The sequence below is a fragment of the Clytia hemisphaerica genome, unplaced genomic scaffold, assembly GCF_902728285.1.
Source record: "Clytia hemisphaerica strain Z4C2 unplaced genomic scaffold, Clytia hemisphaerica genome assembly, whole genome shotgun sequence".
NCBI lineage: Eukaryota > Metazoa > Cnidaria > Hydrozoa > Leptothecata > Clytiidae > Clytia > Clytia hemisphaerica.
Window position 1 is genome coordinate 614,673 of NW_027103671.1, and position 22,123 is coordinate 636,795.

Here is a 22,123-nt window from a genome sequence, read left to right on the forward strand (position 1 = left end):
TTTGTCCCAGAAATGGTAGTCTAACAGGTTGCAATCAGGTGACGCTGGGGGCCACTCATTTGACTTGACAAATCGCTTCCGTAGCTTTTCTTTCAAGTAACCTTGCACGAGATTCGACCTATGTGATGGAGCGCTATCTTGTATGTAAACCCAATCCTTTCTGCTAACCAAGTTATTAATTTCGGGAATGAGTTGTTTATCTAGATGTTTTTGATAAGATACAGCGTTCACCTTCATTCCATCATCACTCACGAAAAAAGGTTTCGTCGCACCGTACCATGAAACGCAAGCAGAAACCATGACTTTTTTACTTTGTTTGTTCTTTTGATGGAACAAGTTTTTATCAGGAACATCACTTTTCTTTCCTTTACCATACACACGACTATTTTGGCTATTAAAAGGAACTTCAAGTGTGAAATCCTTTTCATCCTGCCACACACAACGTTCGATACTCCTTTTGCTTTTTCCAAACCTTTCAGCCAAAGTAGCGGCTCTCTCTGCTCGTCGCTGTTTGGTTGCTGAATTTACTCGAGGAGTTTTCAATCGCTTGTACTGTTTATAACCATTTCTCTTTACCATTCTGATAACTGACGATCTCTTAATTCCAGTGTATTTCTCTATTTCCCGTGGTGACAAATGTGTACCAGGGTTGTCCTCTTGAGAACATATCAAATCATCAATTAAGGCTTCATTCTCAGGTGTTGTAACAGTTCTTAGTCTCCCAGATCCGGGTCTTCTGTCCATTGAACCATACTGCTTAAATCGATTGATTAAGTTTTGAACGGATGTTTTGTGCCATTTCTTTGTAGGGTGCTCGGTACAAATTCGATAAGCTGTCCATTGTTTTTCTTCGTAATCATTTTTGATAACAGCCTTGTCTTCGTCAGAAAAAACCATTTCAGCGTCAAAAAAGAGACTCCGATACCATCGATGTCAGCAGAGCTACTGATAAACGTTAAAGCCCAATGGAATGGCATCTTTTTTTTTAAAAGAAGACTTTACAATGTTATTCCAAAAATAGACCAGAGCTGACAGGACTTAAAAACAAAAGACAGTAAAAAATTCCTCTAAGATGTTATCATAGTCATAGTCATAATTTGACTTTTTGGTATTTCTTAATCTGTATTTTTATTTTGTTATTGTATCTAATCTTCCATTTTGTGGGTAGTTTATTAAAATATCTACGTGATGAAACTTTTATATTTCCTCTATTTAAAATCCAAAGTTATATCACAAGCTGTATCGGCTACAATCATCTTTAAAAATTGTGAGATATTTTTGCCCCATTCCCTAAATCAATAGCGAGTTTATAATTTCAAAGGTGATATAGAGCCGTACATCAACCATCGACTCCGATACATAAATTCGGTAATTCTACTTTCATAAGGTGTAATCTTCCTCTGCAAGGTTGGTCTTATCCAACCAACACTGCCTTCGGGAGGCACATCTACACATCTTTCAACCTTGGCGTTCTAAATTTTAGCAGAAAAGAAAATTAGAAACTTTTAGCTTTAAAAAACGGAGACATGTTGTATATTTTTGGAAAGCTCTCAAAAAATTAAGATTAGAGATATATTGCGAGTATAGGTGATTTCTGTACTAAACTCGAGATATTAACCCTTAAAAACAGTGTTTTCAGCCAGAAACAGTTGTTGTGTCCAATTTTTGCGCTTTGCGAAATCACCTATACTCGCAATATATCTCTAATCTTAATTTTTTGAGAACATGTTTGCATGTGACGGTTCCGTTTCGCTCCGAAATGAAATGAAGCCATTCTATTGGTTGCATTCAAGTGTTACGTCACTTCTAACCAATAGAATAGCTTCGTTTCGTTTCGGAGCGAAACAGAACCGTCACGTGTGAACATGGTCTGAGAGCTTTTCAAAAATATACAAGAAGCCGTACCAGCAATGTTGGCGGGACTAATTTCGGGCGTTTTTGGGTCTTGCGAAAAGTACCAAATTTATACTCTCGAAGCACAAAAATGAAAAGCCAAAAAACTTTGCCGAACTAAATATCAAAACAAAAGGATGCGCTAAAAGGTCAGCAATGGTCAATGAATGCGAGTTTAGTGTGAAATGATGGATATGACCAGAAGAGTATTACAAAACAAAAAAAAACAAAAAAGCTATGCTATTACATGCCAATATTATGTACAAAATAAATTCATTTTATAATTTGATACTACCGTCAAAGTGCAAAGATTTTGCAAAGATTCCTTTTCCGTAATCATTCCGCTAATTTTCCTGGGTATACTGGCAATCATAATTGCTAGAAATGGAACAGAAAAGCTTCTGTCTGACCATCTAAATTTCTAGATTTCCTTCTTTGGCTATCCAAAATTTTTTGATCTTTTTCCGTTTTCAAGTGGCAAATGCAAAGTTCAGGAACTGGAATTTTATGCACTTTGGCGCAGTGCCGTAGGAAGCATTTCGATATTAGGGGGGCTTAAGTTTATTGACCGGGAATTTTGAAATTTGGAGCCTTAGATTTGCTAGAAAACTCACTCAAAAAACTAAAATCATTCGAATAAAGGCATAATTTAAAGGCAAAATATTCAATTTCAGGAAAAAATCACTTCCAAAAAATTATTGGGGGTGCCGGTAGCTACGGCACTGTGACGGTAATATGAAAGAAAAATGGTTAGTAAATTCAAGCTTCCCATGTCACTGACCTTCAAAATGATCAAGAAAGGATCATCATTTTCACACGCTAGAATCATGAAAAATGTTTCAATCTTATTCAATTTAACACATAAGCTGCATTTTAGTATCCGTTAACAAATTTAAGAATTAGTTTACTTGGAAAAATTCTGTGTCAAGTTTGAAAAATCCAGCCACCGGCCGTTAAATACGACAGATCCAGAAATGACCATTTTCACGCATAACACCATCAAAAACATTCCAATCTTTTTCAAATTTACACATGAGCTGCATTGTAGTATCCATTAACAAATTACAGAATCAGTTTACTTGGAAAAATTCTGTGTCAAGTTTGAAATGTATGTAAATTTCAATCCATCTTGAAAATAACCATGTTTTCACCATGTTTTCATTTCATCTCACAACCAAAAATAAAAGAAATTTGACCCCTTAGCTTTCCAAAAATGTATAACAAGTGCTTTGAGTAAAAAAATCGAGCGATTTTACAAATTTCTCCGTCGTAGAAAAACACACATACATAAAGTAGATATTGCCTCCAGGGGGAGGGGGAATGGCTCAGTCTTTTTTCAGCGGTAGAATGTCTTTGTTCTAGGAAGTCGATATGCAAAGTATTCCAACGCTATTTCGGATAAAAGCTAAAAGTGATTTTTCGACCCCTAATCAGTACAGTTGAAGTTTGAAATTAATCCGGTGAAATACATCTACAAATCTTTCAACCATGACGTTCTAAATCTTCTACGACTAAATTTCTTGCCCGTGCTATATTTTCTACTAGTTGTAAAATGAAGTCTTCAACAACTTAAAAATATTGATCACCTACAAAATCGAACTCACTGCAAGCTTATTAGGCAGGTAGATAGATAGGTGGTGAGACGGGGCTAGAGTTTGTTACATTGAAATTCTCATAGACACAGAATTTCGTCATTCCTTTCTGACACCCCTGTCTCACAGCCCCGGTGGAACTTTTTTCCTCAGTGGGGATTAAAAACTCCTATCTAAATTCAAGTAGGATATAAATTCTATTTTTGGTTAGCCCATTGACCTTTATATATCCCTGGACCAAGCTATATCCACCATCTTTGATTGAAGTTTTTTTTTGAATTGGTACCCGTAAAGAAGCCATTGCAGTGTTAAAAATAAACTTTCGCTACACCATCAAAAGTTTTCGAAGGAAAGTAGGTCTAGCGCTCTCGATGCATTTACACCGCTATTGAGTAGTGCCGCCATTTGGGTACCACTTTTCAAAAAACTCGATCAAAGAATTTGCTTGGCCGGGATTGACAAACTTGGTCCAGGGTATATAAAGGTCAATGGATTAGCCCTGTTGATATTGTTGATATTATTGAAATTCCCGGGTATTTCCTACCGGGGACGAAATTTTTGCCAAATTTTCCTGTGGGGCTGGGGTCCCAGCGGGTCTGTGACACATGGGTGTTTTCTGTTAAACTCATATCCAGTCACCTTATTCTTTAAGCGTGTAGGTGTGTCAAATTCACCAAGGAGAATCAGAAATACTCGAGATTTTATGAAATAGAAGGGAAAACTAACATTCTTTACATCAAGAAAGATTTTTTTAAAGTTAAAGAGACATTCGAATAATGATTTGAAGAATGACTATCAATATTATTCCTATGATCCCGATAATGATGGCAGCAGTTGAAAACTGTTTGGCGCGTTTTGAATTGAGTTCTGCTTCTATGTAATTGCCTTGTCCTACCGCAGTATCAACCTGCGGAAATAAAAGTAAAAGACACATAATTATTGCCACCGCAAGGAGCTTAAAGTGCAGAAATAAAAGTAACAGATATATAATTATATTTTTTATATTTCTATCTTGAATCATGCTTGTAATTGGATGGCTATTAATATTATTCCTATGATCCCGATAACGATGGCAACAGTTGAAAACTGTTTGGCACGTTTTGAATTGAGTTCTGCTTCGATGTAATTGCCTTGTCCTACTGCAGTATCAACCTGCGGAAATAAAAGTAAAATACATGTAATTATTGCCACCGCAGGGAGCCTAAGGTGCAGAAATAAAAGTAACAGATATATAATTATTGCCACTGCAAGGAGCCAAGTATCTCAATCTCAACGCTTTTGGCTTGTTCCGTCTTGGATGAGCTTCTGTAGTGTTTGGCTAACTTTTTTCTGTATGTAGTAGTTTTACATCATTAGTTAGCTCATTAAAACATATTCATGATGGCATTTAAATTATATCTAAAATCTGTGATTAAATATTGTGGCAAGAATTCCCTTCCCCCGCTAGTATCAATGTTGATTGGTGGAAAGGTTGCCACCATGCTCAGAAAGAGCTCATATCAACAGTGATATTAGGGGGAAGGGGCTTTTCAAAAAATTGCCACATACTCAATCACTATTTGACGAAGACCATTATTCATTCTCTTATAAAAAAGAGTGTATATAAATCAGCTGCATAACATTACCTTATATGAGTGCCAGACAGCAGCCAAACCAATGGGCCAAAAACACAATGCACAAGCAAGCCAGGAGCAAACTAAATGATTAGGCGGTGGCTGTACGGCAACACCTGCTTGACCAATAGGCTGCTGTTGAAGGGGTGTTCCGTTCTTGGGCATATTAAGTACCACGCCTTCTGGGCTAACTACCTATAATGGAAAAAAATTCAGCATTTTAGAGAAAATCCCGAAAATCTAGTTTTAAACAATCTTCAACTAAACCCCGACCAAACTAAAACCTATTTTGAAGTAAGATAAACTCGGTAAACAGCAATATTATGCAGACGTTTAGGTAGGGCTTTACAAGATTGAAAAATGTGTGGTTGAGAATGAGCATGAGATTATCATAAAAACAGTGAACACGTATAAAAATTGTTATCACAGGAATCCATTCCTTTCGTCCGTGCAGGGCCCACGCCATTAAATTGAAAGTGGGGGCAATGAATATAGAGTCTAAGGAGGCGCAACCAAAAATTTTTACTTTGCAAAAAAGGGGGGACAGGGCTCCCTAGCCTTCCCGGTGGCGTGGGCCCTGCTGTGGTGACTAACATTTAGCAACTCAAGAGAAAGGACAGGTCTTTGCAATAACGAGAAAAGTTCCCGATAAAAAATGAGATGAAGATATTACCTGTTGTTGGTGTGCCATTGGCTGTTGGGAAATGAACGCTGGCTGTGCAGGTGTTGGTGGCTGCTGGTAGCCGTAACCAAGAAGCTGTTGTTGCGGCTGTTGCTGTGGTGGGTAGTAGGGTTGTTGTGGATTGGGGGCAGGCTGTGGCTGAGGCTGAGGAGACGGTTGTTGCTGGAAAGTTTGGTGCTGAGGAGGTTGACTGACCATATTAGGGTCTTGTGTTGCCTGGTTATCAGCTATTTGAGTATATAGAGGAGTTGGTTGTGCTGTTACAGTATTGGGTTGTCCATTGTAGCCTTGTTGAGGGGTTGGATTGTTATACTGATAAGCTGTGGGATCTTGAGGTGGAGCTTTGGTAGAACAATTCAAAAGAATTTTAAGGTATTGTGGTGGTATAGTGGTTATTAACCCCGGTTGCTGCACATGTGACCGAGGTTCAATTCCCACCCGCTTGACAAGTGCGCGAACCTTTGCCTGACTGAATTTCGCTTCCTGATGATTTTGATGGAGCTGAGTCCAGTGAAGTATATACTAGATAAAGGATATCGATATCTTAATATTTTTTACTATCGGTTAAATCTGTTTGTTTTTCTCCAAAAAGGGACTGGATCTCGTGGAATAAATTCACTACGTGCTCAGAGCAAAGCCGAAAAAATGGAGTCTACCACATTACGCCGGGCCACTTGTATATTAAATAGCTATAAGTGGCCCCTGGGCTAAGTCAACCCAGGGTGCCGACGAGGTGCTCATCGAAAGCGTCAAGATACTGACCTTGTCCACCGTTGTTATCCATCTGGATTTGGTATTTTTGCAAAAAATTCAATCTTCAATGTAATGTGTCATCATTCTTCGGTAAGGGGTTACCTTTTCTGGCGATCGAACATTTTTCTCGCAACCATCTCTCCTATCGCCATATTTTTACAACGACATAAAATTATTTTACATTGTGACGTCACTTCATTTTCAGCACAATGTCTTCTTTCGAACCTCAGTTTTGACGTCGATTTTTTGGCGCCCCTTCTCGCATCGAAAACAGCGAGTTTATTTATTTGCACTTTTGAGGACGATAAAGTGACTGAAGCGATTTGGAATAACCTGCACGGTATTCATAAAGACAATCACGCAACTTTGTTGTCATTCCCAGTTCTTTTAAATGAACACGGTCCTTACGATTTATTTGAGATAGCATATTCGTCAAATTGTTATGTTTTCATCCATCCCTTTAGAGCTTCAGCGTGGTGGGCAGAAAACAATCACAATCTAATCTCAGGGTATGAATGTCTGAATTTAAGGGAATTTAAGGTTCTAAGTAGTATCATTAAAATGTCTCAATTTTATACTAAGTAAAGAATGAGAATAGTTTAAGGACTATTTGAGGCTTAAATCACCATCGAGGCTTAAATATTTCTCTTAGATTAAACTAGCCTTAGCTACGACATACTTGCTTCTTTTTTTATAAGAATGGTGTAAATACATTTCATCATGGCTATTCTTAACTTTTTTGGGAAAATCATCCTAAAATATTCTTACAGCATTCTTAGGATCCTAATTCAGACTAGATTTGACATTTAGTACATATGTCTCAAGCTTAAAATTGCATTTTCGTGAAAGGAGTGGGCCTTACTTGGGGTAATTGACAATTTAAAATTAATTGGAAATGCTCTAAAAATGACATTCTTAGCTTCAGTAGCCAATTTCCACGATCGTGGTATTCTTAGCATATTCTTAATTGGACATTCTAATAAAGTGAATACTTATAAAAAAAGCGTGTAGTCTTGACGTCTAGCCCTTTCCGTGCCAATGTCGTATATATCCGACATGCAAATTTTCACTCTACTTGCCAATGTCGGATATATCCGACATCAAATTTTTTTACCTAATTGCCGAGGCCTTTAAAAAAGAGGGAGCTCTGTCGTATGTTTTTATTGTTCGTAGAATTTGATAATCAAAGCCTTATGTTCTTACATAGTTTTTTCTTATAAAAAACCGTGTATCTGTGCTAAAAAAGCAAACGGGAAGATTTTGACAATTATCAATTAGCTTTTCTTTCCTTTGGTTTTTGTTTTTCAACAAAACATCTCTACTGTTGTGTGTTAATTTAACATTATTAGCCTGATTGTTGTGGGAAAAGGACACTCCACCCCCTAGTTTCTCTTAGTCGTCATTTATCAATAGACCTTATCGGAGTTTTTTATTTTTCTATAAAAGCGATGCATTGTGGGATTGTTTCGAATGTATTACAATAGAAATCTCTTAGAAATTCCTCGAGGGAATTCTATTGTAATACACTCGAAACAATCCCACAATGCATCGCTTATTTAGAAAAATAAAAAACTCCGATAAGGTTTATTATCAGGGTGTCTCGAAAAAATGTAAATAAAGAGTTATGGCGAAATCATAGCTTATAACAGTCATAAAGAGATGATTAAATTATAGAAAGTGGTATAAAGTTGAAGTTTTCATGTCTATTATAACAAAGAGCATAGCAGGGAATCATTTTTATAACATGTGGACAATCTTTTTAAAGTATTATACTATGGACTTTTGATATTGATATTATTTGCGTAGCCTGTGTGTGAGTTGCCTGAAGCTTGAAAGTTTTAACATTGAATCGTCAAGAGAGAAGACCCCGTCGGGAGAAGACATTTCAAAACGAAAGTCGTGGCAACAAATATACACTCTGAATCCAAAATAGTGAAACAGACTATATAATCATGGCAGACAATCTTGAAGAAATCTATATTAAACCTGTTGCCCACCGAGACAACAAGCGAACATTGTCGGCAACCGAATCTGTTTATCACCACAGTGCGTTATTGAATCCACCACAGTCTTTTGCAATCTTTGTTGTCATTTTGGAATCTTCGAATCCTATTCCTCCAGATATGGTTAGGAAGAGCTTGAACGAGGAATCCAAGAAACATATGTTGTTACGTTCCCGAATAAGAACCAATACGGATGGATATGATGAATTCCAGGAGATTGAAGATTTAGATATGGAAACAGGTCATTGGATTGATTTAGAATGTCAAACAAATGATAATATACAGGATTGGAATGTAGCGTTGAGAGATAATATCAAGAATAAGCCATTTGATTTTGCTGAAGGCCCTGTATGGAGAGCTCTCTGGATTGAATCAAATCTTACGGAAAATACTGATGATGTTGATGGGACGTATTCATACACCCTTGTTTTTATAAGTATGTCATATTAACGTATTAACTGGAATAGCTTTTTGACTTTCAAGGGGGTTGGACCATATTCCATACTGTTAGGAATCAAAGGAGTCACGTACTTTTGTTTAAAAACACCCCTGTGTCACAGACCCGTTTGGAACCCAGCCCCATACTGGATTTCGTCCCCGGTGGGAAAAAACCCTGTAATTTCAGCCCCACTGGGATATTGATTTTGATCTTATTCCCTTTAGACATTCAAAGTTTAAAAATTGCACTCCAAAACCATCCCCACTGGATTTGTTAACCTTGGAACAATGGAATTTCTATCCCCATTGGGATTTCGATAGGAGTTTTTATCCCCATCGAGGAAAAATGTTCCAGCGGGGCTGTGAGACAGGGTTGTTTGAAAATTCATGGTTGTCTAAAATGTATTAACAGAAAGACTATTAACACCAAACCAACCAAAATGTATGTACTGTCATTTGTTCGACAAAGGAAAATGTTTTGAATGAGATGAGATATATTGAGTAAATTTAGGAAAGTCCAAAACCTTTTGTCCAAAAGAAAATACTATTTGTTCTAAATGATAAAAACACCTTAAAAGTATAAATTTTCACCAATTTTTTTAATAGATTTGAAAATTTAGTTTTACACTACCTTTAAGGAAGGGGAAAGGAAAAGATTGTTCCAGTGTTCATAGATCTCAAAAACTTTTTTCATTGACAGGTAGTCATGCTATACTGGATGGTTTGTCCATATCTGATTTCGCATTTGCTCAATTCCTACCTACTCTAAACAATCTGCTGAATGGGGATGAACTAAGCATTAAGTCAATTGACCAATCAGATTCGATACAGCTTACGAAATCGACCACTGAGATTTATTCGAATCTAAAGGCACCGCAAGAATCATATCAACAATATCCAGTACCATTTTTGAAAGAAAAAGCTCTTGGTGTTGGAATCTCCTTGATCTCAATGTTGAATCTGAAACCTAAACCTCCACCAATGAGGGTCTTTGAAAACAAAAATAACAACGGTTGTACAGAGTTTCATCAATTTGAGATCGATGAAGAAACAGCATTTAATTTTCGCCGTGTTTGTAAAGAAAATTCACTATCCTTCCAAGCTATGTTGATGCTGTTGATTGGTAATGCTATGAAAGAATGCGAGAATCATTTTCCGCACTTTAAGGCTAATATACACGAGATACGATATCCAGTTGACGTTCGTCGCTTCAATAAGGCCCTGTCTACATCACCGTTACCGGTAGCAGTTCACGTTCAATCTGTGGCGCAGAAAATTCGACCACAACCAACAGAGAATGTAGCAGAGTTTCTCAAATATGCTCACGAAGTATCAGAAAGTGTTCGTAGTTTTAAGGGACCAGCTCCAGCCAGTGATCTGATTGACTCTGTAGTGATTCTTCAAAGAAACAATTTCTTCCAGAAAGGAATTCAGTATGCACCTCAAGGGATCCTTTTTAGCAATATTGGCAATTGCGATGGTTTCCAGAAACTACAGTCAACAGATATAGTAAAGGCCAAGCAATGCTATGCTACTAGTTTAACACATAATACAATTTTCGCAAGTGCTGCTGCCCTCAACAAGAAAATGTTTTGTGTTTTATCTTATAACAGTGAATGGTTAAACGCAGACTTTGCAAAAGTTGTGGAGAAAAATATGAGATCTTCAATGAAGACATTAGTGAAAGGCTTATCTGTTATGGCAACTAAAGGGCGTGGCATATTAAAGGTTTTTGACTTTTGAGCTTATAAAAAGACAAATATACCAATTATTTTTTTATAACAATATAATGACCGTTTCAAAAATGATTTTTTTGAGAATAAATAAAATAATGAAAATACTAAAAATTGCATGGTTTAAAAAATTCTAGAAAATATTAAAAATTTGAAAGATATCACAACTTTAAAAAGTATTATATTAAAAATATTAGAAATCTGGAAAATATTAATTAGTTGTATGGATAAAAGTTGTGAGCTTGAAAGTCATACTTTTTCATACTCAAGCCCTTCACTCATCTTTAACAGTTTTTTAAGGCTGAAAACAGATTTCCTGTTGTTTTTGTTTTAGGTTGGCCAAACCTTTGAAAAGCAAAAACTGCGTCGTAAAGAAAGACTACAAAAAATAATTTCTCGAGGATACTCAAATTCATTTCATCAAAGAACTCCTATTTTTTAATAAACGTGAATGTTAAAATGAATTTCAGAAACTTTCAATCTAATACACATTTTCGACCGTAGTCGCGCGGTCAGGCGCGTGTGACTTTATTATTTAATTATCCCCCTAAACTCGATCCAATCCTTTTTTATATTATTTTCTATCGTTCGTCTATAGTTGCGAAAAAAGACTAGGACGGTTTTAGGGTGGTAAAACGAACAAAAAATGCCCGCGCGATTAATGGCGGCTACGGTCGAAAATGTGTATCTAACCTTAAAGTTTCCTTATAACGTACTTATTTATAAAGCTCACCACGTTCGCAACATGTTCTTGGACAATCATTCTTCATTCTCCATTTTCGACGGTAATTACGGATTCGACATTCTCCTTTTTGTGATTTCCTCAAACAATTGTTTCGCTGGTCTTTCAAGTTCAAACATTTCTCATCTTCGGGCCCAGTACATTTTCTGCATGATCTTGGACAGAGAAAGGATAATCGAGTCCCGCAACGTCCCTGGTATCGGCGAGCACTGATACAAAATCCTGATTTGTCACCACAAACTACGAGTAGAATAGATTATTCATACAGTAAAAAGTAAGGTCTTTCTTTCTACTTTTACATTCTTACAGAAGAAGGGTCTGGAACGTCTTTTAAGAATTTTTCGTTGGGGAAGAATTTTTCAGCAAAAAGTTTTTTCCGATCTTATGATAAGTGAAATGTTCTTTCCTGTCGTCACCGAGATCGATTTTTGTTTATTTCCCATATACCATCTTGGTATGATGCTGTTTACGATTAAGGAAAGAAACAAAAGGAAGCTTTTGTTTGGGGTCTCAAATTTATTTTACCCTCGGAAAATATGACTTTGGATTATTGAGTGCGGTAAAGAATTTTCATTTGTTGATATTTGTTGACTTACCTTCAGTTGGAGGAGCTGTCGGTCTAACAGTGGATTTTGTGGGTCGGGTTGGTCGAGTTGTTGGTCGAGTTGATCGAGTTGTTGGTCGAGTTGGTCGAGTTTTTGTGGTACGAGTTGTAGTAGTTGTTACTGGTCCTTTACAGTACTTGAGATTGATTTGTTGTTTATCACTCGCTGTTAAAACTCGTCCACCAAGAGACATGGAAGGATCGGCTTTCCATTCAATCGTTTTCAATCCTCTGCTTTTGGCGAAAGCACCACTGTAAAGTTGAGAGGTAAGAATTAAGCTCTGTACAAGTTCCGTGTTCAACGAATCTTACTCTACCACCTTTTAATATTTTTTCCTGAATTTGTGTCTTCTACTCATCGCAAAAATATAAGCCAATGGAGAAAAATGAAATTCCGATATGGAAAAAGAAAATCTTGGTACTATAATATGTATGGAAATTTCACTTTCCATGGTTTGGAGATTAAAGAAACAGGGTTGCCCTTAAAAGCTCTTTGAAACCAACAATCTCATGGGATTTGCACACGCTTTTTATAAAAAAATTTTTTACGAGGTACGGTAAAATAATTTACTTTGAATAATGCATGACACTTTTCGGGTCATACTTGATACCAAGGCTGTTGATATTCTTCTGTATATTGAAATTATGTTCACGTCCTGATTGGATGTCCCCCCAATTGATTCGGATGTATGAATCACGATCAGGTCGACTCTGCTCATGATAGAATCCAATAGCGTGAAGAAATTCATGAATTATGGTACCAGTGTAAACACAACCATTACCTAACGATAAATCTTGTTGACGTCCTGTACGGCCAACCAATGACCAACATCTAAAAAATAGACACAGGTTAGAAATTTCTGTCTAAAACTTCATAATGATTATTATAAGAGTTGATTGGTGGTATCGAAATATTGGGACTTTAGGAGAGCCATGAGACGGAGAGGAGTAAATTTGTGATTGCAGGAGTTACCCGAGATAAGCGCAGATGATCCACGGACTTTTGGAAAGAATTAAAGAAAAAGTAATTATAAGAAATTATTTAGAAATTTGAATTATCAAAGGTTTGTAAGAAATGCAGGTTTGAGAGTTGAACTCAGGGACTCAGTGTTAGAGATGAGTAAATTAAAGAAGTCTGCTATGGTTTTAAACACAGATTTTAAAAATTGAGGGGCTAAACGTGTTGATTTAGTGCCTTCAAGGCTCAGAAATATTTTTTACCAAAATAGTGAGGGACTTAAGCTTTCTTGTTAATGCCTTCCCCTATTAGATTGGGCCTTCCATGTTTTCGACAACTCATCTCCCAAGCTCGAACACAGTCCCTTAGTTTGTTTTTTATAACTCTGATTGCGCGGACGATTATCTCCACGTCCATCATTGAAGTACAAAAAATTAGTGTAAGTGGCTCTGGGTATGAGACAGTTCACTGGTACCTTACCCTGAACTTTTGATGACTCGAACGTGGGCTGTTGGTACGTTTGATGCACCGACATTGAATTCTTGGAATGTAAGACATCTGGCAGCTTCCATGATATCATCTAATGCACTTCGAATTCTCTGCTTCTCATCCGATCCTACATATGATTGAAAATTAGCGATTTAATGACTAATCTCGAGCAGATCCTGATTTTTCCGCGTACACTCAAGCACGTATTCACAGTAAAGGCTCTATCTTGTAAGAGAATCTACCTAAATTGGTGGACGGCTTCGATGATTCTCATTTTCAGATTTGGGATACGTATTAGACGATCCTATCGTCTACAGAAGATCACTAAAAAAGGGAATAGTTTAGGAGACGCGTGATAAATTCGGGTGGAGTAAGCACTTTTTTCCCGTAAACCGCCCTGACGCCCGAACTTTTTCCCGCGTTTACTGACCTTTAAACGGGTGATAGCATCGTCTAGATACGTATTAGATAAGCTTATTAGTATTATTATCATCTGAAGCAAAACAATCACCACGCAACCAAACGACAAACATAAACATAGACATTAGAACTCAGTTTCTTAAAAATTGGTCTTTATTAAAGGGACATTACAGTAGTAAAATGTAAACATTGCGCGAACCACGTGTCATCAAAAGTTTTATTTTTCTGTTTAATATCAGACAGATAATTCATATCAGGCAGTGTCTGCCTATTGTTATACTGTGCTGATATAAGCGAAAAAATGTTTTTTTTTTTTTCATTTTTCTGACCAATCTTGCTCCACATCTGTGTCAATCAAATGTGAAAAAGCTTATGAATTAAAATTGATTAGTAAGCAAACGATATCACTCTTATTTAAAAACAAAAACCATTAAAGTGCTTAGAGCTTTGAACCAATTGTTTGCAAATATTATTCATTTTAACGAGCTATAAAACTTACCAAATTGATTAGATATGGTGTAAGGGACATAACCATCTTTCCAATAACGGTTGTATTTCTTGTCAACTGCGCCATCTTGAAGTATCATCATATCTCCTTGCTCAAGATCAATTGGGAGATCTATGGAAGAAAAACAGCAAGGTCATTGGAATTATGTAGAATTATAAATCTTTAAGTTAAGTTTAAGTTAAGTTTAAGTTCTTCCTGACTGACGAAGTCTTTAAGGTGACTCTTTCTCATAAAAAAAGTCTTAGGGTCAAGCCCGGTGTCACTTCACCAAGCCTTTGCCAATGGTTTAGCTTTTAGAGGTAGCATGTGAGACTTGTTTGCAAGGTAATCCTTAATGGTGCTGAAATTTCAGAATTTTCAAAATCAGCACAATACTGGCTCCGTAATTTAAAGCTTAATTGGTATGCAAAAATGATGGGAAAAAATCAAAAGCAAAAAATTCAAAAGATAAGATTTACAAACCTTGATTTGCTTTGTTGATATTTTCAAATGCTGATTCTTCTTCGCCCTGTTCCAAGGGATGACCATGGAGAAATGCAAAGACACAAAAAGTTGAAAAAATGTAGAATATACCCTTCATTTTCAAGATTGTTTCTTTAAAACTTTTACAAAGTTATTGCGTTCACCAAACTGAATAAGAATCGAATAAGAACAAGATTCGCACAAATGCGACTAAATATTTCCCCTTACACTTGCAGTTGGACTGCCTGATCGAAAAAAAAAACGTTTCAACTTGAGGCCGTCCAGGCTTGCACACCGCACTGGGCTCGACTTCAGTAACTTTCGAATTATTTATTATTTAAAGGTCTGATTGTAGCAGTTAAAGATTTTGAAAAAAATGAAAACTCGACCCCAGGCCCAAAAATCAAAATTTTCAAAAAAGAAATATGGTTTGTCTCTTAGCCAATCAGATTGCTTATATTTTTCAAGTTCAGGAAAGGAAAACAAAATTCGAGTTATGGAGCCAAAAAAGGGGAACATTCGATATATGGAGGTTTTTTTATAAGAGTTTATTAGGAGATTTTCATGCTGCCAACGAATTTGTTCGAGGTAAGGAGACGTTCGAGTAATAGAGGAACGAGTTAGGGAGACTCTACTGTATTTAAAAAAGTAAGCTCATCTCCAAGATAAGATGATAAAAACTTCGGGCATTACGTACGTAACCATACCCTTATAAAAAAGTGTAGGCTAAAAAAATAGAAAAAAGGGCTCGGTACTGAAAGGGTTAACAGCATACACTCTTTTTTTATAAGAACAATCAGGCTAACTCAAATTTCATGGTTCTTATAAAAAAAGAGCGTAATGAGGGTTCATAACAAGAAAATGTCAAAGTGAGGAACGTTGCATATTGTAGTCATGTGTTTTAAAAATTACACTGAATGTAAACCTCAGACAGTTAGTCACACTAGGAAATCTAGCTTTCAGAAAAAACAACATCAGTCATCTACAGGATGTATTTGCACAACAAGGATGAGAGTTGCCTGAATCAAGTTCGCAAGACAATTAATTAAAACTTGAAAGTTTAAAACAAAATAAAACGTGCAGCAGCCAAGTCACAGCAGTGTGACTAACTGTCAGATTAAGCACAAAATGTTATGTATATAATGTATATTAAAAAAATGTATAACAAAAGAACAGTAAAGCTAAGTTTGTTAAAAATCAAGGAAACCAGCACAAATGGGATAGGCCAAATCAGCAGTTTTTATTGGAATCATAAAGGCAAAGGTCAAGGAATTGCATTGTGACCGTTTTGTCATTTTTTTGGCAATGACTTCTTTAAGGGGCCATTCAAAAAGTACGGTCGCTGAGGGGGGGGGGGGGAGGGGGTCAGCCAAAAAGCGAACGAAAACGAACAGGGGGAGGTGGCCAGAAATCTAAGATTAAAAACGAACGTTTCACACATTTCGTGTGCTTGGTTGAAATTGCCTTGGATTACCTTCATGTTTATATTTATGTGGAAGTTTGTTAATATATATGAATCTCTTGACACCAATCTAATCCAAAAAAGAGGAGATGCTTTATTCTGTCGACCTCTTTGTCAAGAATATATGTCAACCTGAAATATCGGACAATTAGTTTTTCTATCGACTTCTTTGTTGAGAATGTAAATCAATCTGCTCAAGCAGACAAGGTTTATATTTTTGCCGTGTACGAAACAAGGACCCTGCCGACGCACCGGACTGTCCGGTGTATTTGTCCGGTGGCAAAAAGTATCCTTTCGCTACACCGGACACAATAAGTCCGGTGTTGCATACAGGGAATTTTGGACGCCGGACATTTATGAAACAAAAAATTAAGAAACACCGGACGCACCGGACTGGTCATGTCCGGTGTTTTGATTGCCCGGTGGGAAAAAGTATCCTTCTCCGACACCGTACATCCGACTTCCTTAAGTCCGGTGTAGAAATTTGTCCGGTGGTAAAAAAAATTCTCATTTTACACCGGACTTTCGCGTGTCCGGTGTTCGTTAAGTCCGGTGCGTCGGCAGGGTCCTACGAAACATTGGAGCACTAAGGGGTTACTCACATATCGATTCTTCCCACGACTAACGTCAAATTGACGCGAAGGGGTGGGTGGGTTAGAGTCTTTGACGCTAAGAACGGTCCGCACAGCCTTTGAATTTCGCCCACGGTCTGTCTTTTTTTGTGAAATGCGACTTTTCTGTTGACTATGATTATGGAGATAATTAATTCCGGCAACTTTCTGAAAGCAGTTTAGAAATTATCTGCCTGATCACGTGCGTTTGGTTTGGGAACGCGAAACACGAACGCAAACTACCCATGTCTAAACTTTTCAATATATCTCCAGAACTAACAGATTTTTTGAAATTCTGTAAAAAGGTCTAAGTTCCTGAATAGTTTTACTATGTTCTATGGAAAAATCATAAGCATCAGTCAAATACTCGTTCATCTATTTAAGATTGAAGACAAAAATTTGCGAAGAAAAATATACCTTGAGCACAAAAAATGCTTTTTTAAACACTTTTTTCCACCGAAAAACAAATAACTTTTACAGACTTACCTTCCCCAAACATTGAAGAAGCCTCTACTAATTAAAGTAAATGAGATAAGATAAGATAAAACCTTAAAATCAACCAGAATTTACAACCTTTCGTCCAAAGCAAAAGACGTGCTTTTCTCGCCGCCATCTTGAATTTAAAATGAGAATTCTAGAGAATTCCATTCGTTTCCAGCTCCCGCGGTCTTTTTTCATCCAATCAGATCGCGCGATTTCACTTTCGCTTTCTCTAGTCCAATAAGACTGCGGGATTTGAGTCATGTGACTTTTCTATTAAAAAACCCGCGTGAAATACAGGGGGTCAAAAATAGAAATACAGGGGGTCACACTACTGGCTACAGGAACTGAAAGCAAGCAATTAAGGCCAATATTTTTGGTTTTTCTGAAGGACAAAAGGTATAGGAAGCTTTACTGAAAGAGGGATAAGGCTGGGACAATCTATTCAAAAGATATTTACATAAAAAAGGCACTTTTTTGGGTGATAATTAAGATTTTACTTAGAAACTTTAATTCTCTTACCCCCGGCTCGGCCCCCCCTGATATGAGCAAGGAAACCATGATGGCCACCCCTACTGAAAATTTCAGATCAAAACAAACAAGGAATTAATTCCTGTAACTCGAAGAAAATTGGAAAAAACTGGTTTTTGACTGTTTCTGATCCTAAAGTGCTATTTTTTGGTAAAAGCTATACAATTTATGTTTGGATTTCTAGAAAGCTTACCCATTCATTGTTGATACATTTTTTATTTGAAAGTAATCTCTTCATGGAATAAAAAGATATAGTCAAATCTTGTAGGGTCATTTTTCAAAAATTTTTTGCCAAATTCGATTTTCGCATTTCGCCATTTTACCCTACGCAAACGCACGTGCTGAGCAAGCCGTAGCGAAATTAAAGATGGCTGACGACGAAACAATGATGAAAGTGAAGGAGAAAATTTTCATCGATTTTTGATAATTTTTGAACTTTGACGTTAAGAGGTGGGGGTGGGGGGGGGTTTCAAATTAGCGTCAATTCGACGTTAGTCGTGGGTAGAATCGATATGTGAGTGACCCCTAAAAGATAACACTACAACAATCCAAACAAGTAATGACGTCGCCGTTAAAACATTCAAAAATATACTCCAAGCCAAGATGCAATATGTTTATTAAATACACGCTCACAGTATCTCTAGTCGGGGAAAACAATCACACATTCAAAAGTGTCTTTAGTCAGGAAAACAACCAAAACAATCACACAAGTTTCAAAAGTTTGGAAAATCCACAAAACCTCTGACCTCATGAATGTAAGAACCAAGCATTAAAGACTTTGTTTTGGGGTCACTCGGTAAACAAATCTCATATAACTTGTTCCAGAGATATTGTCCATATAAGAGTTTGTATTTCAAAGCAAAAATATTTCTCGTACTGCCCATTTTTCTCATCAATTCTTCAACTTGAACCAGTTTCACATCTCAATAGAATGTTAATACCATTTTCCCAACCATTTAATGTCCAAAGTTATGGGGATGTAGCGTTTTCTTCATGTCAAGCAAATGTCTCTGAAATCTTTAAGTTGGTTGGTTTGGTATTCGGAAGAGGTAATCCATGGATATCTTTGTAATCAATGATGAAAAACTCTTGAAATTACTGATGATTACAGTTGAAGTGTTAGCCTCACATTTCATGTAACTATTGGTCTCCAATTAGATGAAAATTGTATGTTTTTTGTTCGTCAGAAAAGAGTTATAACTTTTAAAAAGCCTCTGTCCATTTTGTATTTTGATCTGAATTATTCGTGTCTTGATTACTCAAAAACATGCGCGTAACATCAAGGTAAATCCGTGCGATTTTGTCTGAATAACTAAGGCAAATGAAAACAAAAACAAACTTCGCAATGTGGTGGCGGATTGCCCCTTTAAGGGCGCAAAAAGGGCGTAAGTAGCCAAGGATCGGAGAAATGCCTTTTTAACTAATATTTCCCCTTATAGCGGGGAAATATTCAATAACGAACACGACCAACTTTAAGCTGCTTTACAATCCAAAAAGTGCGATTGTAAAAATGCTCCTGATGATTTGATGCTAATCTAGCAGTATTTATACTTTTCTGAAAACATATAGAGACCTAAGTTATGACGTCATTATTGATGACTATTTCCTTGTATACGGGGGATTTGGCAAATGTCTACGGGAAACCGCGGAACTAGACGCACGTTTGCTATTTGTTTCACGCTCAATGAATTTCCTATTCCAGCTAAACCGGTGAAATTTTGGCTTCATGTAGGGAACGTAATTATCATTTTTCTTTGTATTATAAAAAGATCGATTTCCATCTTGGAAACTCATTAAAATATTTCGCAATTAAAATCAGTCATGTCAAAAGAAACAAAGAGCGCAACTGTACATTTTTTTTGTTTAAAGTTTTGCTAGTTTTTTTCGTGAGGGGAAGGTGATTTCTGTAGATGATAACCCCTTTTTTAAAAGAACATTCAATATTTTTGAAGCCTTAGGATGTTCTTAACTTTTTCAGATTTAAGCCTAAAAATGTTCTTAATTTGTTCTTATAAAAAAAACATGTATTATACTTGGAAAGAGTGTCAAACTTTTCGTCATTATTATCAGAAAACCAAAAACCAAAACTAAATACATTCTGACCCAACGTACAGGAAGACTCGAGCCATTTTACGTATGTAGTTTTTTTGCACGAGGGTATTGACCTCCCGACAGGACGCAACATAATTGCGTCAGTAATTGAAAACTGACTTTTTGGATGACAATTAACCTACGGTGATTGTAAAGTACAAAAAGCCGACATGACTTAATGGCTGGCACGCGTCGTTGTTAATTAGCACTCATCCGTTAATTAGTGTGTTAATTGAAACCATGTTTGACTTTTCTAAAGTGTTTCAAACTTAAAATTTTCACTACTGATTTTTAGCAGGTCGTATTTCAAGCTTGATCTCCGCTGAGTGTAGCTGGTGAACCACGAGGTTTATGAACGTTAACATCACTGTGTCACAAATCATGTGGGACTCCGACCCACTATGGAAAATTTGGCGGAAATTTTGTCCCTGATCTGAAAAAATACCCTACAATTCAATCAGTCCCAACGGGGGAATTGACTCCGATTTTAGAATTGGGAGCCCCCGGGTTTCAAGGTTTAAGGTGACACGGTATGGGTTTTTCTATTCGGTATTTTGAAGAAAAATATACGGTATTCCGGTATTTGAAATACTGCCGGTAACGGTAAACTGCCTAAAAATGCTTCGGTATTTTGGTATTTACCTAAGGAAGTTCGGTATTTCGGTAAATTCAAAATCTTTCTGTAATGCATTTTTATAAAAAAAACTATTTTCATAAAATTTAGAAAATGACACCCCTGATTTCTAATACCATCAACTTTGACACAGTATACCACTTCATCCCTAAAACCGTAGCGTGGTGACAGGGGGTAAGAGGGGCAACAGCTCCCCTTCAGGGCGACTGTTTGAGGGGGACCGAATATTCCATTCACTATCCTTTGAATAATAACTTTTCATAACCTTAGATTAAAAAGTGATACTATCTGCTAAAGCACTTATAAATGTCTTTTTTCCTTGGTTAGAGTAGAATTTGATAAACAATTATTAACGATTATCAAAAGCAAAATGGATGGACTAAACCAATTATGGAGCTCCTTTCCCTATTTTTACATTACAAAACGCATTTTTAGCCATAATAAAGGGCTTTTGGATTAGTTAAAAATTTTTGCGCTTGCTTTGCTCGTGTTATCTTCTTAAAACATTTCCGTATTGCGAGTTGCTTTTTTTCTATTCGCTTCTCAGTCTTGATAAAGTAACCACGCTAATACCCTTCCCCCCAAAGGAAGGCGATCAGATAGGTACTGAATAATTCTTCCAACGAACTCAAATGAGAACTTCAACATTTCCATGAAAAGAAGCTCTTGAGGCACTCTGTTATATAGTAGAACAGTCTAAATCATAGTGCTTTTAGTCAAATAAAAAAGTTGATATTTTTAGAGCATTTTAGTCCCTTTCTTCCTTAGAAATCGGGTGTTTTTGAGACTAAACTAGCGAGACTAATTTTACCGTATATTAGCGAAGCAGGAAATTTGATTTTTTTTGGATTTATTTTAGCGAATCATGATTTCAAAAAATTTCGCGTGGATAAATTTTAGCGAACACTCGTGTTACATTATTGACATTATTTCTATGCACTGAAACCCCAACCTCGTCCCCGTGTATCCCAGGCTTTATTTACGTTACTGATTGACGCCAGAGAATACCCTGGTGTTGGCTGATGCGAGTTCCCCCTCTCAGAGGGGGAACTTCTCAAAACAATACGTCATAAAAAAATCTGACGTTACAAAGTTACACTGCAATGCAATGGTTCCAAACCCAGGAACGAATGAAATCTGACGTTTTGTTCTTACGCGTTCGAAAACCAGCCAATGCCAGGGTATTATCTAGCGCTATCAGTAAGCATCAAAAAGCTGATAATGCGCAGGGAACGAGGTTGCTGAAACCCTTCCTATTGATAAAAATGTATCAAGGCAATATAACCAGAAATTTAGCGTGGATAAATTTTAGCGATCTGTCGATTCGGTGTGTTTTAGCGAGATTTATTTTAGCGAAAATAGGGAAAACTCGCTAAAACGCTAAAATTTGTCTCGCTAAAATTTCTACGATTAAAGTAGGCGAA

At 36.7% G+C, this 22,123-nt stretch overlaps 3 protein-coding genes across 3 annotated transcripts; 1 reads left to right on the forward strand and 2 right to left on the reverse strand.

Annotated features, from left to right (window-relative positions):
- Window positions 1-4,470: 4,470 nt before the first annotated feature.
- On the reverse strand, window positions 4,471-6,701 carry LOC136803395 (proline-rich transmembrane protein 1-like). The gene is made up of 4 exons (XM_067060115.1): window positions 6,543-6,701; window positions 5,772-6,121; window positions 5,111-5,293; window positions 4,471-4,637 (listed from the first exon to the last, which is right to left on the reverse strand). The coding sequence occupies exons 1-4, from the start codon at window positions 6,562-6,564 to the stop codon at window positions 4,503-4,505; spliced, it is 690 nt and encodes a 229-aa protein (XP_066916216.1). The 5' UTR covers window positions 6,565-6,701; the 3' UTR covers window positions 4,471-4,502.
- A 1,311-nt stretch (window positions 6,702-8,012) lies between these two features.
- Window positions 8,013-10,995, forward strand: LOC136803370 (uncharacterized). The gene is made up of 2 exons (XM_067060095.1): window positions 8,013-8,972; window positions 9,675-10,995. Exons 1-2 carry the CDS (start codon window positions 8,486-8,488, stop codon window positions 10,715-10,717), a joined length of 1,530 nt encoding a protein of 509 aa, XP_066916196.1. The 5' UTR covers window positions 8,013-8,485; the 3' UTR covers window positions 10,718-10,995.
- A 77-nt stretch (window positions 10,996-11,072) lies between these two features.
- Window positions 11,073-15,077, reverse strand: LOC136803371 (hatching enzyme 1.2-like). Its single transcript, XM_067060096.1, has 6 exons — window positions 14,891-15,077; window positions 14,420-14,539; window positions 13,492-13,627; window positions 12,625-12,885; window positions 12,046-12,305; window positions 11,073-11,689 (listed from the first exon to the last, which is right to left on the reverse strand). The coding sequence occupies exons 1-6, from the start codon at window positions 15,006-15,008 to the stop codon at window positions 11,424-11,426; spliced, it is 1,161 nt and encodes a 386-aa protein (XP_066916197.1). The 5' UTR covers window positions 15,009-15,077; the 3' UTR covers window positions 11,073-11,423.
- Between the last annotated feature and the right edge of the window lie 7,046 nt (window positions 15,078-22,123).